The sequence below is a fragment of the Coregonus lavaretus genome (assembly GCF_964263955.1).
Source record: "Coregonus lavaretus genome assembly, contig: HAP1_SCAFFOLD_967, whole genome shotgun sequence".
Lineage (NCBI taxonomy): Eukaryota > Metazoa > Chordata > Actinopteri > Salmoniformes > Salmonidae > Coregonus > Coregonus lavaretus.
This window is the reverse complement of record NW_028163984.1, coordinates 57,341-79,998: the sequence shown is the minus strand read 5'-3', so window position 1 is coordinate 79,998 and position 22,658 is coordinate 57,341. Positions and strand designations below refer to the sequence as shown.

The 22,658-nt window shown below is 43.0% G+C and overlaps 1 protein-coding gene across 1 annotated transcript in view; it reads left to right on the top strand.

The window, feature by feature from the left end:
- Positions 1 to 3,746: 3,746 nt before the first annotated feature.
- Positions 3,747 to 22,658, top strand: part of LOC311117603 (transcriptional regulator ATRX-like) — a gene marked incomplete at its 3' end in the record, with an annotated part of 73,814 nt that continues 54,902 nt past the window's right edge. Inside the window, exons 1-5 of the mRNA XM_084192541.1 lie at positions 3,747 to 3,840; positions 15,696 to 15,784; positions 16,017 to 16,161; positions 18,649 to 18,750; positions 20,268 to 20,377. Coding sequence (XP_084048667.1) covers positions 3,825 to 3,840; positions 15,696 to 15,784; positions 16,017 to 16,161; positions 18,649 to 18,750; positions 20,268 to 20,377 — 462 coding nt within the window. The 5' untranslated portion in view covers positions 3,747 to 3,824. The remainder of the gene's footprint in view (positions 3,841 to 15,695; positions 15,785 to 16,016; positions 16,162 to 18,648; positions 18,751 to 20,267; positions 20,378 to 22,658) is intronic.

Here is a 22,658-nt window from a genome sequence, read left to right as displayed (position 1 = left end):
CCAGAGCTCTCCCTCTTAACAACCCCAGAACATAATGTACCTTAGAGGAATCAGTAGAAAATGACAGTGGTCTCTGCCGAAAAATCAAGTCACACTGAAGCAAAAATCCCCGGCACTTGTCCAATTCTCCATGGAACGGTTCAGGCGACGTGACAGGGGGTTCCCGATGGAACGAAGCCTGCATCATGTCCGAGGAACCAACTTGGGGTGCATCAAACTGGGGGTCAGAGAGAGATGGAGAACTGATAACAGACAAATTAGAGACTTGTGTAGTTAACTGAGTCACCTGGTTCAGCAGTTGATGATTATTTTCCAAAAGAGTCCGAATCAGTTGGTCATGCTGTCCTAGCAACGTTCCTTGAGCCTGGATAGCTTGTTGGAAGCTGTCTTCGTTTGCCCCGTGCTGTCTCTCTGTTGGGTCCATGGCCAGATCGTTCTGTTAAGCTATGGTTCAACCCAGCACTCAGAGAAACAAACACGACAAAGGGAGTGGAAGAAACAAAATATTTAATAAAAGTAAAAATTGTCTTAGTCCAAAAACCACTGAAGTAAAGGAACAGAGTGGGCTAGTCGGCTCCGGGGGAAGGAGAGGCTGAGGCAGGCAGGCAGGCAGGCAGGCAGGCAGGCAGGCAGACCGACAGGCAGGAAGGCAGGCAGGTTGGGAGGTATGTTCGAAACTAAAGACAAAACAAACGACAGGTTAAGGAGAGTGGAGAGCCAGGCTGAAGACAAAGACAAAATAACTTTACTGGTGAGCCAAGTTACCGCTCTGGTAAGAACAACGATCTGGCGCCGGTGGAGAGCCATGCCCCGGAATTAGTAGTGCAGGATGATTAGAGAATAGGATGCAGCTGCGTAGGCAGGAATCACTGGAAACAACCCGCAGCTGCACAGGAGAGGCAGATCCTGAGCCCGCCCCCTGATCCACTCCAGACACACCCACATAAAGGGGACAAACACACATACAGATACAACAGACACAGAGGGGACAAAACAAGGAGGAAGGGAAACAGAAAAGGGAGAGACAAGCTGCCCACATAACACCTGGTGTCAACGGTACAGGCTGGTGGCGGTGGTAGAATGGTGTGGGAAATGTTTTCCTGGCACACATTAGGTCCCTTGATACCCATTGAGCAATGTTTCGATTCCCCAGAAGAATTTAGGCTGTTCTGGAGGCAGAGGGTGGTCCGACCAGGTCCTAGATTGGTGTACCTAATAAACTGAATGAATAATGGTGGGTATAAACACTATGGACTGTATATGAATAGAAAAGAGGTGTGCAGCAGTAGTTATATAGGATGAGCCTTAATATAATATAATAATAATATTGACTAGAATACAGTAGATACATACTGTATACTGTAGGTAAAACAGTATGTAAACATTATTAAAGTGATCAGTGTTCAGTGACTCTATGTACATAGGGCAAAGCAGCCTGAGTCTATAAGGTGCAGGGTAGAGGACCAGGTGGTAGCCGGCTAGTAACAGTAACTAAGTTCAGGGCAGAGTACTGGGCGGACTCCGGCTAGTAACAGTAACTAAGTTCAGGGCAGGGTACTGGGCGGAGGCCGGCTAGTGGTGACTGTTTAACAGTCCAATGGCCTGGGGATTGTGGGAAATTATTATCTTATATTTTAGATGTGCTGTTAGCTTAATAAGAAAGCATTAATGATTAAACATAATAGGTTTGTACTGTACTGATATAGACTGTTTAACATAACAAGCTGTGATTAATGTGAGGAGCCGTTAGGGGGTAGGGGGAGATAAGACTTGTGTCTCACACAGACACAAACACTGCCTCTTTGTTAGAACGCTCAAGGACACTGCAAAAGTGCTGACTCTCTGGACAAGTTGCAAAACAACTAAACACCTGGCAACAGTGAAGCGCCAAGGGGCTGGGACCAGCCTGAGCGCCAACGATAGGCTGAGTAAGTATAAACCACGCTCAGTCTCTACACTCAACTACCTCAACTAGCCGGTGCCCCCGCACATTGACTCTGCAACGGTACCCCCTGTATATATAGCCTCCCTACTGTTATTTTATTTTACTTCTGCTCTTTTTTTCTCAACACTTTTTTTGTTGTTGTTTTATTTTTACTTTTTTTGTAAAAAATAAATGCACTGTTGGTTAAGGGCTGTAAGTAAGCATTTCACTGTAATGTCTGCACCTGTTGTATTCGGCGCATGTGACCAATAAAATTTGATTTGATTTGATTTGATTTGATAGGCCAGCAGGGAGCGGGAACTATCTCTGTCAGAGTATTTAAAGAAGAACTTATAACAATGGACCAGTTCTCTGTCTGCCGTGCGTGGTATTTCAGTGGACCCGTATATACGAACATCATATTTACCATTGAAGTGTTTTGCATTAATTAAAATACTAGTCTATTTTAGAAGACGTGTATTGACCTCTTTTTGTTCCAATACCAGATTTGAATTGACGCAACTTAACAGGATAGAAGCTGTTTATCAGTCTCTTGGTCCCAGCTTTGATGTACCTGTACTATCTCCTCCTTCTTTTTTTTTTAGATGGTAGCGGGGTGAACAGGCCGTGGCTCAGGTGGCTGAGGTCCTTGATGATCTTCTTGCCCCGATGATGCATTGGGTTGACCGCACCATCCTCTAGAAAACCCTGCAGTTGCGGACGGTGCAATTGCCGTACCAGGCGGTGATAAAGACCGACAGGATGCTCTCAATGGTGCATCTGTAGACGTTTGTGAGGGTCTTATGGGCCTCTGAATATGTGCCTCTGTGTATTATAATACACACTTGTACATGTCTGAAATAGGACAAATATAAGCACCCACCTAATTATTATTGAAAAAAACGAAAGGCTGATCTGGGAGGACCATGTAGAACAGGCACTAGTAGTAAGCTATAGGTGCCAGTGGATAGGGATCAGCCACTACAGGGCTGTCCGGCAAGAACAAGGCCAAGATATCTTCAGATAGGTTTATTAAAGATAAAGGTTCACCACACCACACTCCTCTGTAATGATGGCTCACAGCAAAAGAGAGAGTGTATAAAAGTGGAAAGATAAAAGACAAATAATAACCATTACATGTGGGAGAGAACCAGGCACTCAAACGTTTCATTATGACAGGTGTTAATGCAACAGGGCTGTAATCACTGAGGGCAGGACGGCTCTTCTTGGGCATTCCATGGATGATTTCTACTGAGCTGGGACTGTGTGCTCCCTCAGTGAGCGATTGAACAGCTCACAAATGAGAATTTAGCACAGTATAGTTTAGAAAGCAATAGAGTTTCAAATCTAGTACAATAGAGTTTAGAATTCAGTACAATAGAGTTTAGATATTCAAGACTGAGACCAGAATGCAGCTTGCGTCTATGGGAGGCTCAGATTATCAGAGCAAATAGTGTGTACCGGTATGCATGTGGCATTTCTACTGTAGAATGTGTACAGTGTGGTGCCTGCCTCTGCGTGTATTATTCATGAATGAATAACAAATAAAAAACCACAGCAAAGAGGTTGGACACAAAAGCAATCGCCAGTAGATTGAGAGATTACAGGTTCACACTAAATTCTAAACCTATGGGAACGCTCAAAACGTTTTGGCCAATCGAAAAGACAGAATTTCCTGACTCATCAACCAATAGGATAGCAGATAGGATTTGCCCTAAATGCGCCATTTTAGTGCGTTTCCAGCCATCCGGTAAGATGGCGCCTTTGCTTTGTCTCCAGTGAACAGGGTTGCTTCAATAGTCTATATATATTTTCTAAAAATACTAACTAATGGGAATTAACAGTGTTGCATCTCCGGGACGACGTGCCAGGAACTACACGTGTCTCAGTCGTTGAAGAAATGACGACAGAGTACAGTAGGTATGCGCGATATTCGGCTTTTTCCCTTTGAGCAGCTCATAACGTTGGCAACTTTGCGTTGAAGCACTGTGCTAGGCTAGTTAGTTAGCCGGCTAGCTATGTACCGGTGTTACGCAGCGGAGCCGGCACGTTTTCCCAAGGTACCAACTTAGCTATGAAAAGGTCTACTGGATGATTTACAAGCTATCTAGCTAGTTATCCACTATTACTAAGTGAGTCTTTTCGAAATGGTAAATGTTGCATCACAAAACATTTCTGCGCGCTGTGTTCTGCCCTGGAATGGACCAGCTAGTTGCAGCTAACTTGCTAACTAGCATGCTAACTAATGTGAGATTTTACATTTTATTCTGGGGGAGGGGATAAACTGATGCATGCATTTCGGTGCATGCCACTGAATGCACTGGACCATGCATGCACCGGGATTGCAGGGTTGCCCAGGAAACGAATGTCTGAAATCTTGACACGCTGCAGTGATGTCTGTTTGTTGATCTCATAACTTTGTCTGGTTGATTTACTGCACATACAAGATGGCTAAATAGCTAACCCGTTATCTAGTTAGTTCGCCTTTGATGGGATGAGGCCCGGTTTTTGTAGACCCGTTTTTCTGGCAGCTCGCTTGATTTGATGTACTCTGTGCATGCCAGATAGACTCGACTGTAGCAGACACGATCCATGCTAGCTAATTTACTCACACCAGACTGGAAACCGATGCATTCGGGAGATGAGCAACAGAATCACCTCACGCCTATGAAGACGCAAAATGTCAATAAATGGTGCTAGTTAGCTAACGGCTAACTTGAGGTAAACCGTTAGCTAGCTCGCGCACCGTTTTTTTTTTCTTCTCTTTACAACGAACTGTTGTAACTGAATTTTATAATTCTAGATAGCTACCTAACGTTAGTTATAATACGAATAGCAACAACAACAAACAAAAAAAACGAACCGTAATGTTTGGTAGCTAGCAATCCATGTAACTAGCCTCTTCCCGCTCAGGAGGCTGAAAATATTTGTCATGGGCCTGTCGTGCCAAATAGTGTCCCCCTCTGCTTCACAGTGGGATGCGATATCAACGGTGTGAGGACCTGATGATTATGTTGCTATATCAACGGTGTGACGACCTGATGATTATGTTGCTATATCAACGGTGTGACAACCTGATGATTATGTTGCTATGTCAACGGTGTGACGACCTGATGATTATGTTGCTATGTCAACGGTGTGACGACCTGATGATTATGTTGCTATATCAACGGTGTGACAACCTGATGATTATGTTGCTATATCAACGGTGTGACAACCTGATGATTATGTTGCTATGTCAACGGTGTGACAACCTGATGATTATGTTGCTATATCAACGGTGTGACAACCTGATGATTATGTTGCTATATCAACGGTGTGACAACCTGATGATTATGTTGCTATATCAACGGTGTGACGACCTGATGATTATGTTGCTATGTCAACGGTGTGACGACCTGATGATTATGTTGCTATATCAACGGTGTGACAACCTGATGATTATGTTGCTATATCAACGGTGTGACAACCTGATGATTATGTTGCTATGTCAACGGTGTGACAACCTGATGATTATGTTGCTATATCAACGGTGTGACAACCTGATGATTATGTTGCTATATCAACGGTGTGACAACCTGATGATTATGTTGCTATGTCAACGGTGTGACAACCTGATGATTATGTTGCTATGTCAACGGTGTGAGGACCTGATGATTATGTTGCTATATCAACGGTGTGACAACCTGATGATTATGTTGCTATGTCAACGGTGTGAGGACCTGATGATTATGTTGCTATATCAACGGTGTGACAACCTGATGATTATGTTGCTATGTCAACGGTGTGATGACCTGATGATTATGTTGCTATATCAACGGTGTGAGGACCTGACAATTATAATTTTGGAAATCATTACAGCCTAAACGGGGAGAAGCCAAGATGGCATCGCTGTGAGAGGGAGTGTTTTCTCACTTGTCCAAGCAATTTTGAGGGTTGGGTCGTAAACAGTCTAATATTGGCTATCAATGTAGCAAGAAAGTAACTATAACTTGTTTTAAACTACATATGGCAAGTTTAGAGTTCGTTTTTGTTAAGTTGGATGGGAATAACAGGACAGAAAGACAACAGAAGACGGCAGGCATGCTAGCTAGTGACGAAGAGAGCCAGAGCAGCATGGATACACAACGCAGTGCAACAAGACAGACCAGGGCGAGATCCTTGCAACCTCTTTACCTCAGACACCAATTAAAAATCCACTGGAGAAAAATGTGAAAGAGGACATTTCCATATCTTTACTTTTCTCTGCAATCCAGACCCTGACTACTAAACAAGACGCCACGTTCTCCAAAGTGTCTATCATAGAGCGGGCTACCGAAGAAACGTCAAAGGAGATTGATAGTTTGTCCGAGACTGTCTGTCCGCTTCACGCAGTTGTGAGCGAGAACAAGGAAAATATAACGTTCCTAGAGAACGAGGTGAAGGAACTGCAATCCCAAAATAATGAGCTGTGTGATAATGTAGCTGAACTTCAACGGTACTCTCGCAGGTGGAATCTGAAAATCCATGGTGTAGGAGAGGGAGAGTACATTAGGGAAGCAGTCATCAATATCCTGGGAAAGGTGGCTCCGTGCATCAAAGACAAGCTAAGAGACGTGATCGACGTGGTACATCGACTTGCGAAACGAAGAACTGATGGACCCCCGCGCAATGTCACCATGCACCTCTACAGGGACATTATCTGGAAAATGGCCAAGGGGAACACTTTTCTGGATGAGAAGAAGCTCAGCATCAAAGAGGCTCTGATTCCGCAGGGAGAAACTGTGGCCGCTTATACAGAAGGCTCGACAAGAGGGAAAGAAGGCTGGTAGTTTCCTCCTAATGAATCAAAGTCTCAAAATAGCAATATCATCACAACATTATGCAAGGATCTCTCTGCTGATGATGCCTGGCGTCATTTCAATCCGGATCCAAAGGGTTATACCTGGACTAACGAAACTATGTCATGAAAATCTAGAATAGATTTATTCCTAATTTCCCCCCTTTTGTTACATTTTGTTATAGATGTAGATGGTCAGTTGGCTCCCTTTTCTGATCATTTAATTTAGTTGAATTTACAAGATACAAAAAAATCTTAATGGTATTCGAGGATATTGGAAATTAAACAACACACATCTTAAAGATCCTATTTTCATTGGAAACATCAAATCGTTAGCCAAATATATTTTAGCAAGAAAATACTTGGGTCATGGAAGTAGATGGGAATTCTTCAAATATTTACATTTTAGTCATTTAGCAGACGCTCTTATCCAGAGCGACTTACAGTTAGTGAGTGCATACATGTTTTTTTCTCCTTTTTTTCTCTCTTTCATACTGGCCCACCATGGGAATCGAACCCACAACCCTGGCGTTGCAAGCGCCATGCTCTACCAACTGAGCTACACGGGGCCCATATAAATATAAAGTCAGTTGTAGCCATTAAACGTGCCAAGAGCTGAAGAACCTTAGAGAAAAATATTTGATGAGCATGCTTGACAGTTTTCTAAAGAAAGATAATCTATCTCAAAAAGAGTCTGTATTTAAATCGTTACAACTAGAATTAGAACAGCTTTACACGCATCTGGCAACGGGCGCCTTTGTCAGATCAAGAGCTAAATGGATTGAAGAGGGGGAAAGAAACACCAGTTTTTTTTTTTGCTCTTGAAAAGAGAAACTACAAAAGAAAATCTATAATGGCCCTCAAAATGTAATGACGTATTATGCAAATATCCCGTTACAATATCAACATTTGTCAATTCCTTTTATGAAAATCTTTACAATTCGCAATTTCAGGAAGATGGTTGCGAAAAGCTACATTTTCCACATTCAGAATGATGTCCCTGTGATTGAGGATTTCCACTCAGTTTGCGATTCACCTGTGTCAATCGAAGAAATTAGAGGGGCTCTGAATTCAATGAAAAAAGGGAAATCACCTGACCCTGATGGCCTGTCAGTTGAATTCTATAGGCAGGTTTGGTAGTTACTAGAATACCCTATTTTTAATGTTTCAAGATTGCATTGAAAATTGTGAAATGTTCTCCACTATGAAACAGGGCCTTATTTCACTGATTGCGAAGCCTGATAAAGACCCTTCTCTCATTGACAATTGGAGACCAATTACTTTATTAAATATTGATTACAAATTGATTGCTCTGGTTTATGCCAAAAGATGAAAGAAAGGAATAGATGCCATTTTATAAATGAGACTCAAACAGGATTTACGAAGGATCGTCACATAAGCTCCAATATTCGTTTAGTCTTGGACCTTTTAGAGTATTCAGATGCAATTGGGGGGAAAACATTTATGCACTCACTAACTAAGTCGCTCTGGATAGAGCGTCTGCTAAATGACTAAAATGTAAAAATGTAATTGACTCCGATGCTGTTTTATTTTTGGACTTCTGTAAAGCCTTTGACACAATTGAGCGTGAATTTCTTTTTCGGCCTTTTTGGTTTCGGGGGGAAATTTTAATCAAAAGTCATTCGCTGTTTTACAAAGACATAAATAGATTCCATAAAGATTCAGTATCAACAGAAGTGTTCGACAGGGGTGTCCAATTTCACCCTTTTTATTCATTTTGGTAGTGGAACTTCTATCTCTAGATATTTTGAATCATGCTAATCTGCATGGCTTATCCATTTTTAACAGATAAATCAAAATGTCCCAACTGGCTGACTGTACTACTCTTTTCATAAAGGATAAGGACCAGGTCACCCATGCCCTTAATGCTATCACTGTATTCTCTATTGCATCTGGTTTGAAACTGAATGTTTCTAAATGTGAAATCTTATGTTTATATGACTTTGATGATAAAGAAATAGAAAATATTCCTGTAAAGGACTGTTAAATATTTAGGATTACATCTATCCAAAACCACTTAGTCAGACAACATATGAATTTCTCTCCTAAAATTAAGAAAACCAAGAATATATTTAATGATTGGCTACAAAGGGATATTTCTATACTTGGGAGAGTGCTTCTGTCCAAGGCAGAGGGACTGTCTCGCTTTGTGTACCCCTCATTATCTTTATTTGTAAATCCCTCTACCTGTAAAGAGATCAACAACACCTTTCTTGACTTCATCTGGAAAAATAAGTCCCACAAACTAAAGTCAATCCTCTCAAATAAAAGATCTGAAGGAGATCTGGAAGTGTTGGAATTTGTTGACCATAAATAAAACTTTCAAAATCAATCGGTTGAAAATATGTTTGATCAATACAGAATCAATTTGGTATTTCATTCCAAACAATGTGTTTAATAAGTTGTGAGGTCTTCAATTTTTATTGAAATGTAATTATATTCCTGAAAGAATACCCGCTAAATTGGCTAGGTTTCACCAACAAACTTGAATGTCCTGTAAGATATGTTTCTTGCACAATCTTTCCCCACATAAAGCTCTTTTGAATAATTCAGACATAACTGTAAGGAATAAGTCATTGTTCTACCCTAGCTGGCATGAGAGGAATATTGACTTTGTTTTTCATAACGGGGGTAATATTCTTTCATATGAACAATTTATAACATTGAATTGAGTTTCCAATACCTTTCAGAGTTTATTTCTGTGATCAAAGCCTACACTAATGGTCTAACTACACTAATGAAAACTTATCTTAGCTTTGGTGATGATCACAGAGTTTATCCAGAACTCAGCATGGAAGGCGTGGGCTTACTTGAGAAATCTTGTTGTAACAAACACATAAGACACATTTTCCATTCACGGAACCAACTTATGCCTAGAGGAACATTTTTCTGGACATTGTCTGGAAAAAAGCTTGGTTGATGCCTTACAAATATTGTATGGCAAACAAATTTAAGGAAGTGCATAAGATATATCCATGTAATTCTGTTGGCCAAATTTGTTAATATTGATGATATCTGCGTTTTTTTTGCGAAAAAGGTGAAAATCTGACTCACTTGTTCTATGAATGTAATTCTGTGTTAGATTTTTGGAAAAACCTTGCAGAATACTTGTTTACCTTTTTGAACCCTACCCATGTTTTTGACATGAAGGATATAATATGTTACTATTGCAATGATAACAAGACCATTGAAATTATTGTGATTTTATTTTTTATTCTTGTTGCCAAATACTTTACACACAAACAAAAATTCCAGAATTCTATACCAAAATTACAAATATTTTTGATTGAATTTAATCATCTTAAGAACAACAAAAATAATAACATATTCCTCAATCATTATAATTAGATTTTTTTCTGAGTGAACACAATTGTACTATAATTAAACAAACAAGGCTGATTTCCGTGACAATTTCGCTGTTTAAACAAGTGTTGTTTAGCTCATAAAATGAAAACATTAATTCAATCTACTTTTGGGTACCTTGTTAACGTTACAATTTGAAATCCATGTCTTAAACGTTGCTACGTTTCGGAAATGGCAAAGAAAACGTGTAATCTGCTTGACACATTAAAGTTATTATTTATTATTATTATTATTATAATAATAATTAATTATTACATTATTAAAGTTACTTACCTTACAGATCACAAAATCAGCTAATTTCCACTCCATTCATATGCAAATCCATTTGATTCATACACTGGTTAATCTGGCTGTCATGTTTTTATTTTAACCTGCCCTTTCCTTATCTACACTGAAATAATACACTGCTCAATCTGAATGAATGAAATAATCTTATTAAATACTTTTTTCTTTACATAGTTGAATGTGCTGACAACAAAATCACACAAAAATGATCAATGGAAATCAAATGTATCAACCCATGGAGGTCTGGATTTGGAGTCACCCTCAAAATTAAAGTGGAAAACCACACTACAGGCTGATCCAACTTTGATGTAATGTCCTTAAAACAAGTCAAAATGAGGCTCAGTAGTGTGTGTGGCCTCCACGTGCCTGTATGACCTCCCTACAACGCCTGGGCATGCTCCTGATGAGGTGGCGGATGGTCTCCTGAAGGATCTCCTCCCAGACCTGGACTAAAGCATCCGCCAACTCCTGGACAGTCTGTGGTGCAACGTGGCGTTGGTGGATGGAGCGAGACATGATGTCCCAGATGTGCTCAATTGGATTCAGGTCTGGGGAATGGGCGGGCCAGTCCATAGCATCAATGCCTTCCTCTTGCAGGAACTGCTGACACACTCCAGCCACATGAGGTCTAGCATTGTCTTGCATTAGGAGGAACCCAGGGCCAACCGCACCAGAATATGGTCTCACAAGGGGTCTGAGGATCTCATCTCGGTACCTAATGGCAGTCAGGCTACCTCTGGCGAGCACATGGAGGGCTGTGCGGCCCCCTAAAGAAATGCCACCCCACACCATGACTGACCCACCGCCAAACCGGTCATGCTGGAGGATGTTGCAGGCAGCAGAACGTTCTCCACGGCGTCTCCAGACTCTGTCACGTCTGGCACGTGCTCAGTGTGAACCTGCTTTCATCTGTGAAGAGCACAGGGCGCCAATGGCGAATTTGCCAATCTGGTGTTCTCTGGCAAATGCCAAACGTCCTGCACGGTGTTGGGCTGTAAGCACAACCCCCACCTGTGGACGTCGGGCCCTCATACCACCCTCATGGAGTCTGTTTCTGACCGTTTGAGCAGACACATGCACATTTGTGGCCTGCTGGAGGTCATTTTGCAGGGCTCTGGCAGTGCTCCTCCTGCTCCTCCTTGCACAAAGGCGGAGGTAGCAGTCCTGCTGCTTGGTTGTTGCCCTCCTACGGCCTCCTCCACGTCTCCTGATGTACTGGCCTGTCTCCTGGTAGCGCCTCCATGCTCTGGACACTACGCTGACAGACACAGCAAACCTTCTTGCCACAGCTCGCATTGATGTGCCATCCTGGATGAGCTGCACTACCTGAGCCACTTGTGTGGGTTGTAGACTCCGTCTCATGCTACCACTAGAGTGAATGCACCGCCAGCATTCAAAAGTGACCAAAACATCAGCCAGGAAGCATAGGAACTGAGAAGTGGTCTGTGGTCACCACCTGCAAAACCACTTCTTTATTGGGGGTGTCTTGCTAATTGCCAATAATTTCCACCTGTTGTCTATTCCATTTGCACAACAGCATGTGAAATTGATTGTCAATCAGTGTTGCTTCCTAAGTGGACAGTTTGATTTCACAGAAGTGTGATTGACTTGGAGTTACATTGTGTTGCTTAAGTGTTCCCTTTTATTTTTTTGAGCAGTGTATAATTTCAGTAGTCCTCTATGACAATTTTTTTAAATCTCAATTGGCCCAGCGTCGTCCAGGGTAGGGGAGGGAATGGCCAGCAGGGATGTAGCTCAGTTGGTAGAGCATGGCGTTTGCAACACCAGGGTTGTGGGTTTGATTCCCACAGGGGGTATGAAAAAAAAAAAAAAAAAAAAAAATAATATATATATATATAATGTATGCACTCACTAACTGTAAGTCGCTCTGGATAAGAGCGTCTGCTAAATGACTAAAATGCAAATGTAAAAAATTTACTCCATTCCAGACATTAGTATGAGCCGTCCTCCCCTCAGCAGCCTCCACTGAACTATGTATAGCTAGCAACTAGCTAGAAGGAAAATGGTTGTTGAAAAATGGTTGTACATAGCTATATCTGTCCAGTTATCTAATAGAAGTTAACTGCTTAACGTTACCCTGAATTGTGAATTTCTCTGAATGTTGCGCCTCTTGTCGATCAGTGGTGCCTTCATAGTACTTAGCCTGGTTGGAAAGATGAAATGAAAATCTCCTCGAGGAATGCCATTGAAGTGCAAGCTACATACAAACAGTTACAGTAGCTAGCTAGCTAACGTTAGCTAAATAAAACTGTCTGCGGGCTAGCCAGCTACTGTAGCTGGTTAGCTATCTAGGCAGGCTGAAGTAAATAAGTACAGTAGCTAGCAATGTCAATCTTAAAACAGCTTAAATTATTTCTTACTATTTAACAATATTTACTTATATAAAGACAAATATATGGTAAAAAAAAGAGTGTTCTCTGAAGCAGCAGGTTGTCACCGTCAAAAACACTGTACTTGGAGAACAATTCTGAGGTAATAATTTTGCGCAGACTGAGCGAGCGTTTATGCGGTGAAATAGAGCCAAGCAACCAGCATAGCAACAGACGCTTTGGTTCATTACGTAATCCGGTCAGAATTTAGCAAGTTCTAGAAACAGCCCTAGCAACAGAAGCTAGAACTCATCATATCCCAATGTGACGCAGAGGTGGACACTATTTGGCATGACAGGCCCTCAGATTGTCAAATTTCTACAGCTGCACCATTGAGAGCATCTTGACTGTCTGCATCACCACTTGGTATGGCAACTGCTTGGCATCCGGACTGCAAGGTGCTACAGAGGGTAGTGCTTACTGCCCAGTACATCACTGGGGCCGAGCTCCCTGCCATCCAATACCTCTATTCCAGGTGGTGTCAGAGAAAGGCCCTAGAAATGGTCGGACTCCAACCACCCAAGTCAGACTGTTCTCTCTGCTACTGCACGGCAAGCGGTTACCGATACACCAAATCTGGAACCAACAGGACCCTGAACAGCTTCTACCCCCAAGCCATAAGACTGCTAAATAGTTAGTCTGGGATTTGTTTAACTATTTAACTATCTGCATTGACCCTTTTTGCACTAATTTATTTAACTCATCGCTGCTGCTACTGTTTAATATCATCACTTTATTCGTTGTTATATGCACATGCAGTGCATTCAGAAAGTATTCATACCCCTCGACGTTTTCCACATTTTGTTACGTTACAGCCTTATTCTAAAATTGAATAAATTGTTTTTTCCCCTCATCAATCTACAAACAATACCACATAATGACAAAGGAAAACAGGTTTTTAGAAATGTTAGCAAAAGTATAAAAACTGAAATATCACATTTTACGTAAGTATTCAGACCCGTTACTCAGTACTTTGTTGAAGCACCTTTGGCAGCGATTACAGCCTTGAATCTTCTTGGGTATGACGCTACGAGCTTGGCACACCTGTATTTGGGGAGTTTCTCCCATTCTTCTCTGCAGATCCTCTCAAGCTCTATCAGGTTGGATGGGGAGCATCGCTGCACAGCGATTTTCAGGTCTCTCCAGAGATGTTCAATCGGGTTCAAGTCCGGGCTCTGGCAGGGCCACTCAAGGACATACAGAGACTTGTCCTGAAGCCACTCCTGCGTTGTCTTGGCTGTGTGTTTAGGGTCATTGTCCTGTTGGAAGGTGAACCTTCGCCCCAGTCTGAGGTCCTGAGCGCTCTGGAGCAGGTTTTCATCAAGGATCTCTCTGTACTTTGCTCCGTTAATCTTTCCCTCGATCCTGACTAGTCTCTCAGTCCCTGCCGCAGAAAAACATCCCCACAGCATGATGCTGCTCCTCCAAATGTGAGTTCAATCTTGGTTTCATCAGACCAGAGAATCTTGTTTCTCATGGTCTGAGAGTCCTTTAGGTGCCTTTTTGACAAACTCCAAGCGGGCTGTCATGTGCCTTTTACTGAGGAGTGGCTTCCGTCTGGCCACTCTACCATAAAGGCCTGATTGGTGGAGTGCTGCAGAGATGGGAGAACCTTCCAGAAGGACAACCATCTCCACCGAGGAACTCTGGATGTCTGTCAGTTACCATTGGGTTTTTGGTCACCTCCCTGACCAACGCCCTTCTTCCATTTAAGAATGATAGAGGCCACTGTTCTTGGGGACTTTCACTGCTGCATAATTGTTTTGGTATCCTTCCCCAGATTTGTGCCTCGACACAATCCTGTCCTTGAGCTCTACGGACAATTCCTTCGACCATATGGCTTGGTTTTAGACAGGTGTGTGCCTTTCCAAATCATGTCCAGTCAATTGAAATCACCACAGGTGGACTCCAAATCAAGTTGTAGAATCATCGCAAGGATGATCAATGGAAACAGGATGCACCTGAGCTCAATTTCAAGTCTCATAGCTAGCAAAGGGTCTGAATACTTATGTAAATAAGGTATTTCTGTTTTTTATTTTGAATACATTTGCAAAGATTTCTATAAACCTGTTTTCGCTTTGTCATTATGGGGTATTGTGTGTAGATTGATGAGGGGGAAACATTTAATCCATTTTAGAATAAGGCTGTAACGTAACAAAATGTGGAGAAAGGGAAGGGGTCTGAATACTTTCCGAATGCACTGTATCTATCTGAATTACCTCATACCCCTGCACATGGACTCGGTACCCCGTTATCGTTACTCATTTGAATTTGTATTTTGAATTTTACTTTTCTAATTTTCTTTCTCTCTGCATTGTTGGGAAGGCCCAATAAGTAAGCATTTGACGAATATCATTTTATTTGAACTATCTAGCTAGTGCCTGCCCAGGGTTGCTAATTTCCCATGTTTATATTACAAAAACAATGGTGGAAGACCCATTTTTGTTGAAACAGTAGGCCGTAATCCGGCTAATTTAGGTGCCATGTCCAAATGTAATTGAAACTCGTACTGGTGATGCTGGTCTATGCTGTGCTATACGTCTCCTTATTGAGCTGAATACAGTTACAGTAGTTGTCATAGATTCTAGGTTGTTAGTGAGTTTAGTTTCTAACAGCCAACGTTATATCTAGAGTTGCATCTGAAATCGCACCCTATTCTCTAATTAGTGCACTTCATTTGACCAGGGCCCATGGGGAATAGGGTACCATTTGAGCCCTAGATCTTGATCACAATCGGGCTGTTTTGCTTCTGAGTGTTCTTATAACTGGATAACTTTTACTTAGGAAAAGGAAAGAGCCTTTAACCTGATGCTAATTTAATCCGCTGTTGATTATTTTAAATTTGTTTTGTTATTGTATAATTTCAGACCTAATGGTTTCTTGTTGTTGGCAGGTAAAATGAGTATGGCCTCAGCTGAATCTACAGACCAAGTGATGGAGGAGGAAGGTCAACATCAGATTACAGACCAAGTGATGGAGGAGGTAGGTCAACATCAGATTGTCTTTCTATTTCCCCTTGTACTTTTTTCAAATGTATTCACCTGGGCACAAACATAAACATGTTTTACAAGAACTGGTTAAAAGTAGTATATAGGGAATAGGGTGCAACCAGTCTCTAGCTGCTGTGGGAGATGATGGGACAATACGGGTCTATTCTAAGGCTTTTTCCTCTTGGAGGTTTTTATTAGACTCATGATAACTGTTTACTCCTCAGCCTGGGAGCTCAGACACCGAGAGACCCTCCCCTTCTCACACCAAGAGGAAGCCTGCTGTCGCAGCCAAGCACACCGGAGGGAATGAGTCTGCCACCTCGAATGAGAGTGGACAGGAAGATGGCGCCTCTGACAACCCCTCAGATGGTAAGGGCTACAACTAGACCTGGGGCCAGTGTTTTAATGCCTCTTCATATCGTTGTGGTGCCAAATGTTGCGTTTTGTGGATAATAATGTTTCTGCCAGTCTATTTATTCTGAGTTGATATTCAAGGTTTTATGTGGTGGTGAAAAAGCAGTTGTTGAGAGTTATGGGATCTGGTCTAAAGCCGTGCACTATGGGAATGGGGTGCCCTTTGGGACACGCCCCCTAAAGCCGTGCACTATGGGAATGGGGTCACGCCCTAAAGCCGTGCACTATGGGAATGGGGTGCCCGACACGCCCTAAAGCCGTGCACTATGGGAATGGGGTGCCCGACACGCCCTAAAGCCGTGCACTATGGGAATGGGGTGCCCTTTGGGACACGCCCTAAAGCCGTGCACTATGGGAATGGGGTGCCCTTTGGGACACGCCCTAAAGCCGTGCACTATGGGAATGGGGTGCCCTTTGGGACACGCCCTAAAGCCGTGCACTATGGGAATGGGGTGCCCTTTGGGACACGCCCCCTAAAGCCGTGCACTATGGGAATGGGGTGCCCTTTGGGACACGCCCCCTAAAGCCGTGCACTATGGGAATGGGGTGCCCTTTGGGACACGCCCCCTAAAGCCGTGCACTATGGGAATGGGGTGCCCTTTGGGACACGCCCTAAAGCCGTGCACTATGGGAATGGGGTGCCCTTTGGGACACGCCCTAAAGCCGTGCACTATGGGAATGGGGTGCCCTTTGGGACACGCCCTAAAGCCGTGCACTATGGGAATGGGGTGCCCTTTGGGACACGCCCTAAAGCCGTGCACTATGGGAATGGGGTGCCCTTTGGGACACGCCCTAAAGCCGTGCACTATGGGAATGGGGTGCCCTTTGGGACACGCCCCCTAAAGCCGTGCACTATGGGAATGGGGTGCCCTTTGGGACACGCCCCCTAAAGCCGTGCACTATGGGAATGGGCTGCCCTTTGGGACACGCCCCCTAAAGCCGTGCACTATGGGAATGGGCTGCCCTTTGGGACACGCCCTAAAGCCGTGCACTATGGGAATGGGGCGCCGTTTGGGACACGCCCTAAAGGCTTCCCAGCCGAAACAGTTCGGTAGAGTTTGTGCATCCGGAAAGTATTCAGAGGCCTGCCCTTTCCCCACATTTTGTTATGTTCCTCTGTGGAGATGGGAGAACCTTCCAGAAGGACAACCATCTCTGCAGCACTCCACCAATCAGGCCTTTATGGTAGAGTGGCCAGTCGGAAGCCACTCCTCAGTAAAAGGCACATGACAGCCCGCTTGGAGTTTGCCAAAAGGCACCTAAAGACTCTCAGACCATGAGAAACCAGATTCTCTGGTCTGATGAAACCACGATTGAACTCTTTGGCCTGAATGCCAAGCGTCACGTCTGGAGGAAACCTGGCACCATCCCTACGGTGAAGCATGGTGGTGGCAGCATCATGCTGTGGGGATGTTTTTCAGCGGCAGGGACTGGGAGACTAGTCAGGATCGAGAGGGAAAGATGAATGGAGCAAAGTACAGAGAGATCCAGAGCGCTCAGGACCTCAGACTGGGGCGAAGGTTCACCTTCCAACAGGACAACGACCCTAAGCACACAGCCAAGACAACACAGGAGTGGCTTCAGGACAAGTCTCTGAATGTCCTTGAGTGGCCCAGCCAGAGCCCGGACTTGAACCCGATCTAACATCTCTGGAGAGACCTGGAAATAGCTGTGCAGCGAAGCTCTCCATCCAACCTGACAGAGCTTGAGAGGATCTGCAGAGAAGAATGGGAGAAACTCCCCAAAAATAGGTGTGCCAAGCTTGTAGTGTCATACCCAAGAAGACTCGATGATGTAATCACTGCCAACAAAGTACTGAGTATAGGGTCAGAATACTTATGAAATTTATTATTTCAGTTTTTACTTTAATTAATTTGCAAAAATGTCTAAACCTGCTTTTGCTTTGTCATTATGGGGTATTGTTTGTAGATTGAGGGGAAAAAAACAATTAAATCCATTTTAGAATAAGGCTGTAACGTAACAAAGTCTGAATATTTTCCGAATGCACTGAATATTATGAGGACATTTTTGTTTTTTTCCGGCTGTTCAGGCACAGGCTTAAGTTCGGAGTCGAAGTCTACACTCATCAGTGATATGTCAACAGTAGGGATTCTTCAGTAAAGTCTTAGTCATTCAACAAGAGACAACCCATTTTCATTCAGATTTTTTCATCGGAAAACACTGCGCCAAACATCTTAGTTAGATGTAAAATTGCGCGACTAAGATCTCTTTGGCAAAAATGTCAAAATTACTTACAGATTTCTTGTTATCTTAGATTAGTTCTATTTTGAAGAAGTGCATACTGGCTACGGCATCTCAAAATGGACAAACAGTGCTATTGCAGCTTTTTTCTAGTTTTTCAAGGGAAGGTGTTTTAAGGGAGTGTGGAGCAGACTGTTGGTTCGGCTAGGCCCAACTGACACCCTAAGTCCTCTCCTTCAGGGATGTTGGTGGTGCGGCCTCCTCCCGCTAGGACTGACAATAAGGAGGACAAGAGCAGAGGAGCCATGAAGCTCCGAGTGGACCTCTCACGGAAAAAGACAGGTTAGTCACACTGCTACTAACCAGGGGATAGTCAGAGAAACACATGCAAACTGTTTGGATGCTCCCATTGTTTTTTTTAAAAGCAAGGTTTTGACCAGGAAGGGTGTTCCTACAGCCTAATAATCAGAACTGCTGCCAGTTTAATGAAATCAATCCGTTTGGGATATTTGTATTTGTATTTATTTATTAGAGATCCCAGCTACTCTTCCTGGGGTCCGACACGTTAAAGTGTTTACATTACAAATAAAACAAAAGATAAAACAGTACATCATATAACATTATTACACCACTACATATCTACAATACAACATGTATAATACCATCATACAGCAGTATTACAATGTACGCTATCTGTTATCATGTGTGCATATGCGTGTCTGTACCTTTTTGTGTGTCTCTTAACAATCTGATTCTACTGCTGGCATCAGTTACTTGATGTGGAATAGAGTTCCATGTAGTCATGGCTCTATGTAGTACTGTGCACCTCCCATAGTCTATTCTGGACTTGGGGACTGTGAAGAGACCTCTGGTGGCATGTCTTGTGGGGTATGCATGGGTGTCCGAGCTGTGTGCTAGTAGTTTAAACAGACAACTCGGTACATTCAGCTTGGCAACACCTCTTACAAAAACAAGCAGTGATGAAGTCAATCTCTCTTCCACTTTGAGCCATGAGAGATTGTTAGCTCTCCGTGTACATCCAAGGGCCAGCCGTGCTGCCCTGTTCTGAGCCAATTGCAATTTGTCCCTCTTTGTGGCACCTGACCACATGACTGAACAGTAGTCCAGGTGTGACAAAACTAGGGCCTGTAGGACCTGCCTTGTTGATAGTGCTGTTAAAAAGGCAGAGCAGCCCTTTATTATGGACAGACTTCTCCCCATCTTAGCTACTGTTGTATCAATATGTTTTGACCATGACAGTTTACAATCCAGGGTTACTCCAAGCAGTTTATTCTCCTCAACTTGCTCAATTTCCACATTATTCATTGCGAGATGTAGTTGAGGGTTAGTGAATGATTTGTACATTACTTTTACTTTTCTTATTCCTTGCCACCCATTCTGAAACTAACTACAGCTCTTTAAGTGTTGCAGTCATTTCAGATGCTGTAGTAGCTGATGTGTATAGTGTTGAGTCATCCGCATACAAAGACACACTGGCTTTACACAAAGCCAGTGGCATGTTGTTAGTAAAGATTTAAAAAAGGAAGGGGCCTAGACAGCTGCCCTGGGGAATTCCTGATTCTACCTGGATTATGTTTGAGAGGCTTCCATTAAAGAACACCCTCTGTGTTATGTTAGACAGGTAACTCTTTATCCACATCATAGCAGGGGGTGTAAAGCCATAACACATACGTTTTTCCAGCAGCAGATTATGATCTATAATGTCAAAAGCCGCACTGAAGTCTAACAAAACAGCCCCCACAATCATTTTATAATCAATTTCTCTCAGCCAATCATCATGATGTTGGATGTAAACAACACATGCTGGTCTCTCGGCCTTCCTCTGTGTGTTTGTCCAGATACCACTCTGCAGGAGCGAATAGACTGCACCGCCTGTGGACAGCAGGTCAACCACTTCCAGCGCCACTCGGTGTTTGAGCACCCCATGCTCCATGTGCTCCTCTGCAAGGTAGATACCCCTGCAACACCCTATCTCCATCAGTCTGTCCTCTGTCTGTCTATCCTGTCTCTGTCTAGCCTCTGTATCTCTCTCTCTCTCTCTCTCTCTCTCTCTCTCTCTCCGTCGCTCTGTCTCTCTGTCTCTCTCTCTCTCTCTCCCTCTCTGTCTCTCTCTCTCTCTCCGTCGCTCTGTCTCTCTCTCCGTCGCTCTCCCTCTCTGTCTGTCTCTCTCTCTGTCGCTCTCCCTCTCTGTCTGTCTCTCTCTCTGTCTGTCTCTCTCTCTGTCGCTCTCCCTCTCTGTCTGTCTCTCTCTCTGTCTGTCTCTCTCTCTGTCTGTCTCTCTCCGTCGCTCTCCCTCTCTGTCTGTCTCTCTCTCTGTCTCTCTCTCTGTCGCTCTCCCTCTCTGTCTGTCTCTCTCTCTGTCTGTCTCTCCCTCTCTGTCGCTCTCCCTCTGTCTGTCTCTCTCTCTGTCGCTCTCCCTCTGTCTGTCTCTCTCTCCGTCGCTCTCCCTCTCTGTCTGTCTCTCTCTCTGTCTGTCTCTCTCTCTGTCTGTCTCTCCCTCTCTGTCGCTCTCCCTCTCTGTCTGTCTCTCTCTCTGTCGCTCTCCCTCTCTGTCTGTCTCTCTCCGTCGCTCTCCCTCTGTCTCTCTCAGCACCCCCGTGCTCCATTAGGGTTTGGCGATATATCGGATTAATTAGAATGTATGTTTTTACGAGATATTCCAAATGCCTGTGTCACAAGGGTCACGTTTTTTTAAAATTAAATGTAAAATGTTAATGTTCGTTTATGTCCGTTTGTTCTCATCTTTTAGGTCTGGTCTCCTTTACTCATTCTGTTCCATTTACACCAGAGATCTGGATATAATGACTAGAATGGGAGTCATCCCAAAGGTGGGAAGGCAGATGACAAGTTTAGGTCCAATATAATCCCATAGAAACACAGTGGCCTTATTTTGGACAGATTTTGTCGAGAGTGAAACCTCTCACTTCGCCTCTTCCTCTCTGGTTTACACACACACCAAGCCCCTCCCCCTGCCTCACGCCAAAACAAAGATGAGAGATCACTTCTTCCTCTCTGACAAGCGGTTTCAACTTGGTATTTGAGGTTTGGTCCAACCGAATCGGTCACATGGACACTGAAACACATTGAGACATTATTTTACTGTAATAGAGAAGTTAACCTTTCTAACAATACCCTTTTTATGTCTCAACTACTCAAATTGTGCGCAGAGCAGACACTACTAAAACAGGAGTATAAATTAAATTAAATAAATGAACATTGATTCTGGAAAATGAAGGCTCAGTTTGTCGTGTGCGTCATTGTGCTACTAAGTACCGCTAGCAGCATTTTAGCCAAATACTTTTATAATAGCTGTCTAGTTTTATAATTGTGAAATAAGCATAAAACACTAAGGAATTGGCATTTTGTTCTCATTCTGAGAAATAAGGTAGGCCACTTGATTTCAACATACGAACAAAGTGGACAGGCTAACATGCTGTAGGCTAGCATGCTGTTCAAACAGCTGGAGATGGACAGAAGGGTGTGTTCATAACAATTCAACTGTTCTGCCTTGTTAGCTAGCAAATAAATAAAGTGGGCTGAACTTGAAATATAAATTTTAGCTAGCTAGCCACTAGCACGTGGGCTTGTGCTTGAGAGATTGTTTGAGACCTGTGTTAATGCTCCATAGCGCTGCCAGAAGTTTGACATTATTAGTGAATGTGCGTTATGGTCCTGCAAAAAAATTAATAACAAAAAAAAGGGCATTTTCTTATACTTGAAAGCCATGTCAGTGATTATTGCAAAAAAGCAGGTTCAACTATTTAGATAAACATAATTAAATTCTGAGTGGGTCTTATGGCTGTGAAAGGATTATATTTATCCTAGGTATAATTTCACAAGCCCTGAATTAATTAGATTATTGCTGACTGTTTTAAATGCAGTGTATTTGACCTTTAATTGTACAACAAAGCTTATTTGGAGAAAACATTTAAAACATCTAGATATGGATGTATACAGTGCCTTGGGAAAGTTTTCAGACCCCTTGACTTTTTCAACACTTTGTTACGTTACAGCCTTATTCTGAAATGGATTTAAAAAAATATATATATATTTAATCCTCAGAAATCTACACACAATACCCCATAATGACAAAGCGAAAACGGGTTTGTAGAAATGTGTGCAAATGTATAAAAAATGTGTTTAAAAATACCTTATTTGCATAAGAACCCGATGGTCACTCTGACAGAGCTCCAGAGTTCCTCTGTGTAGATGGGAGAACCTTCCAGAAG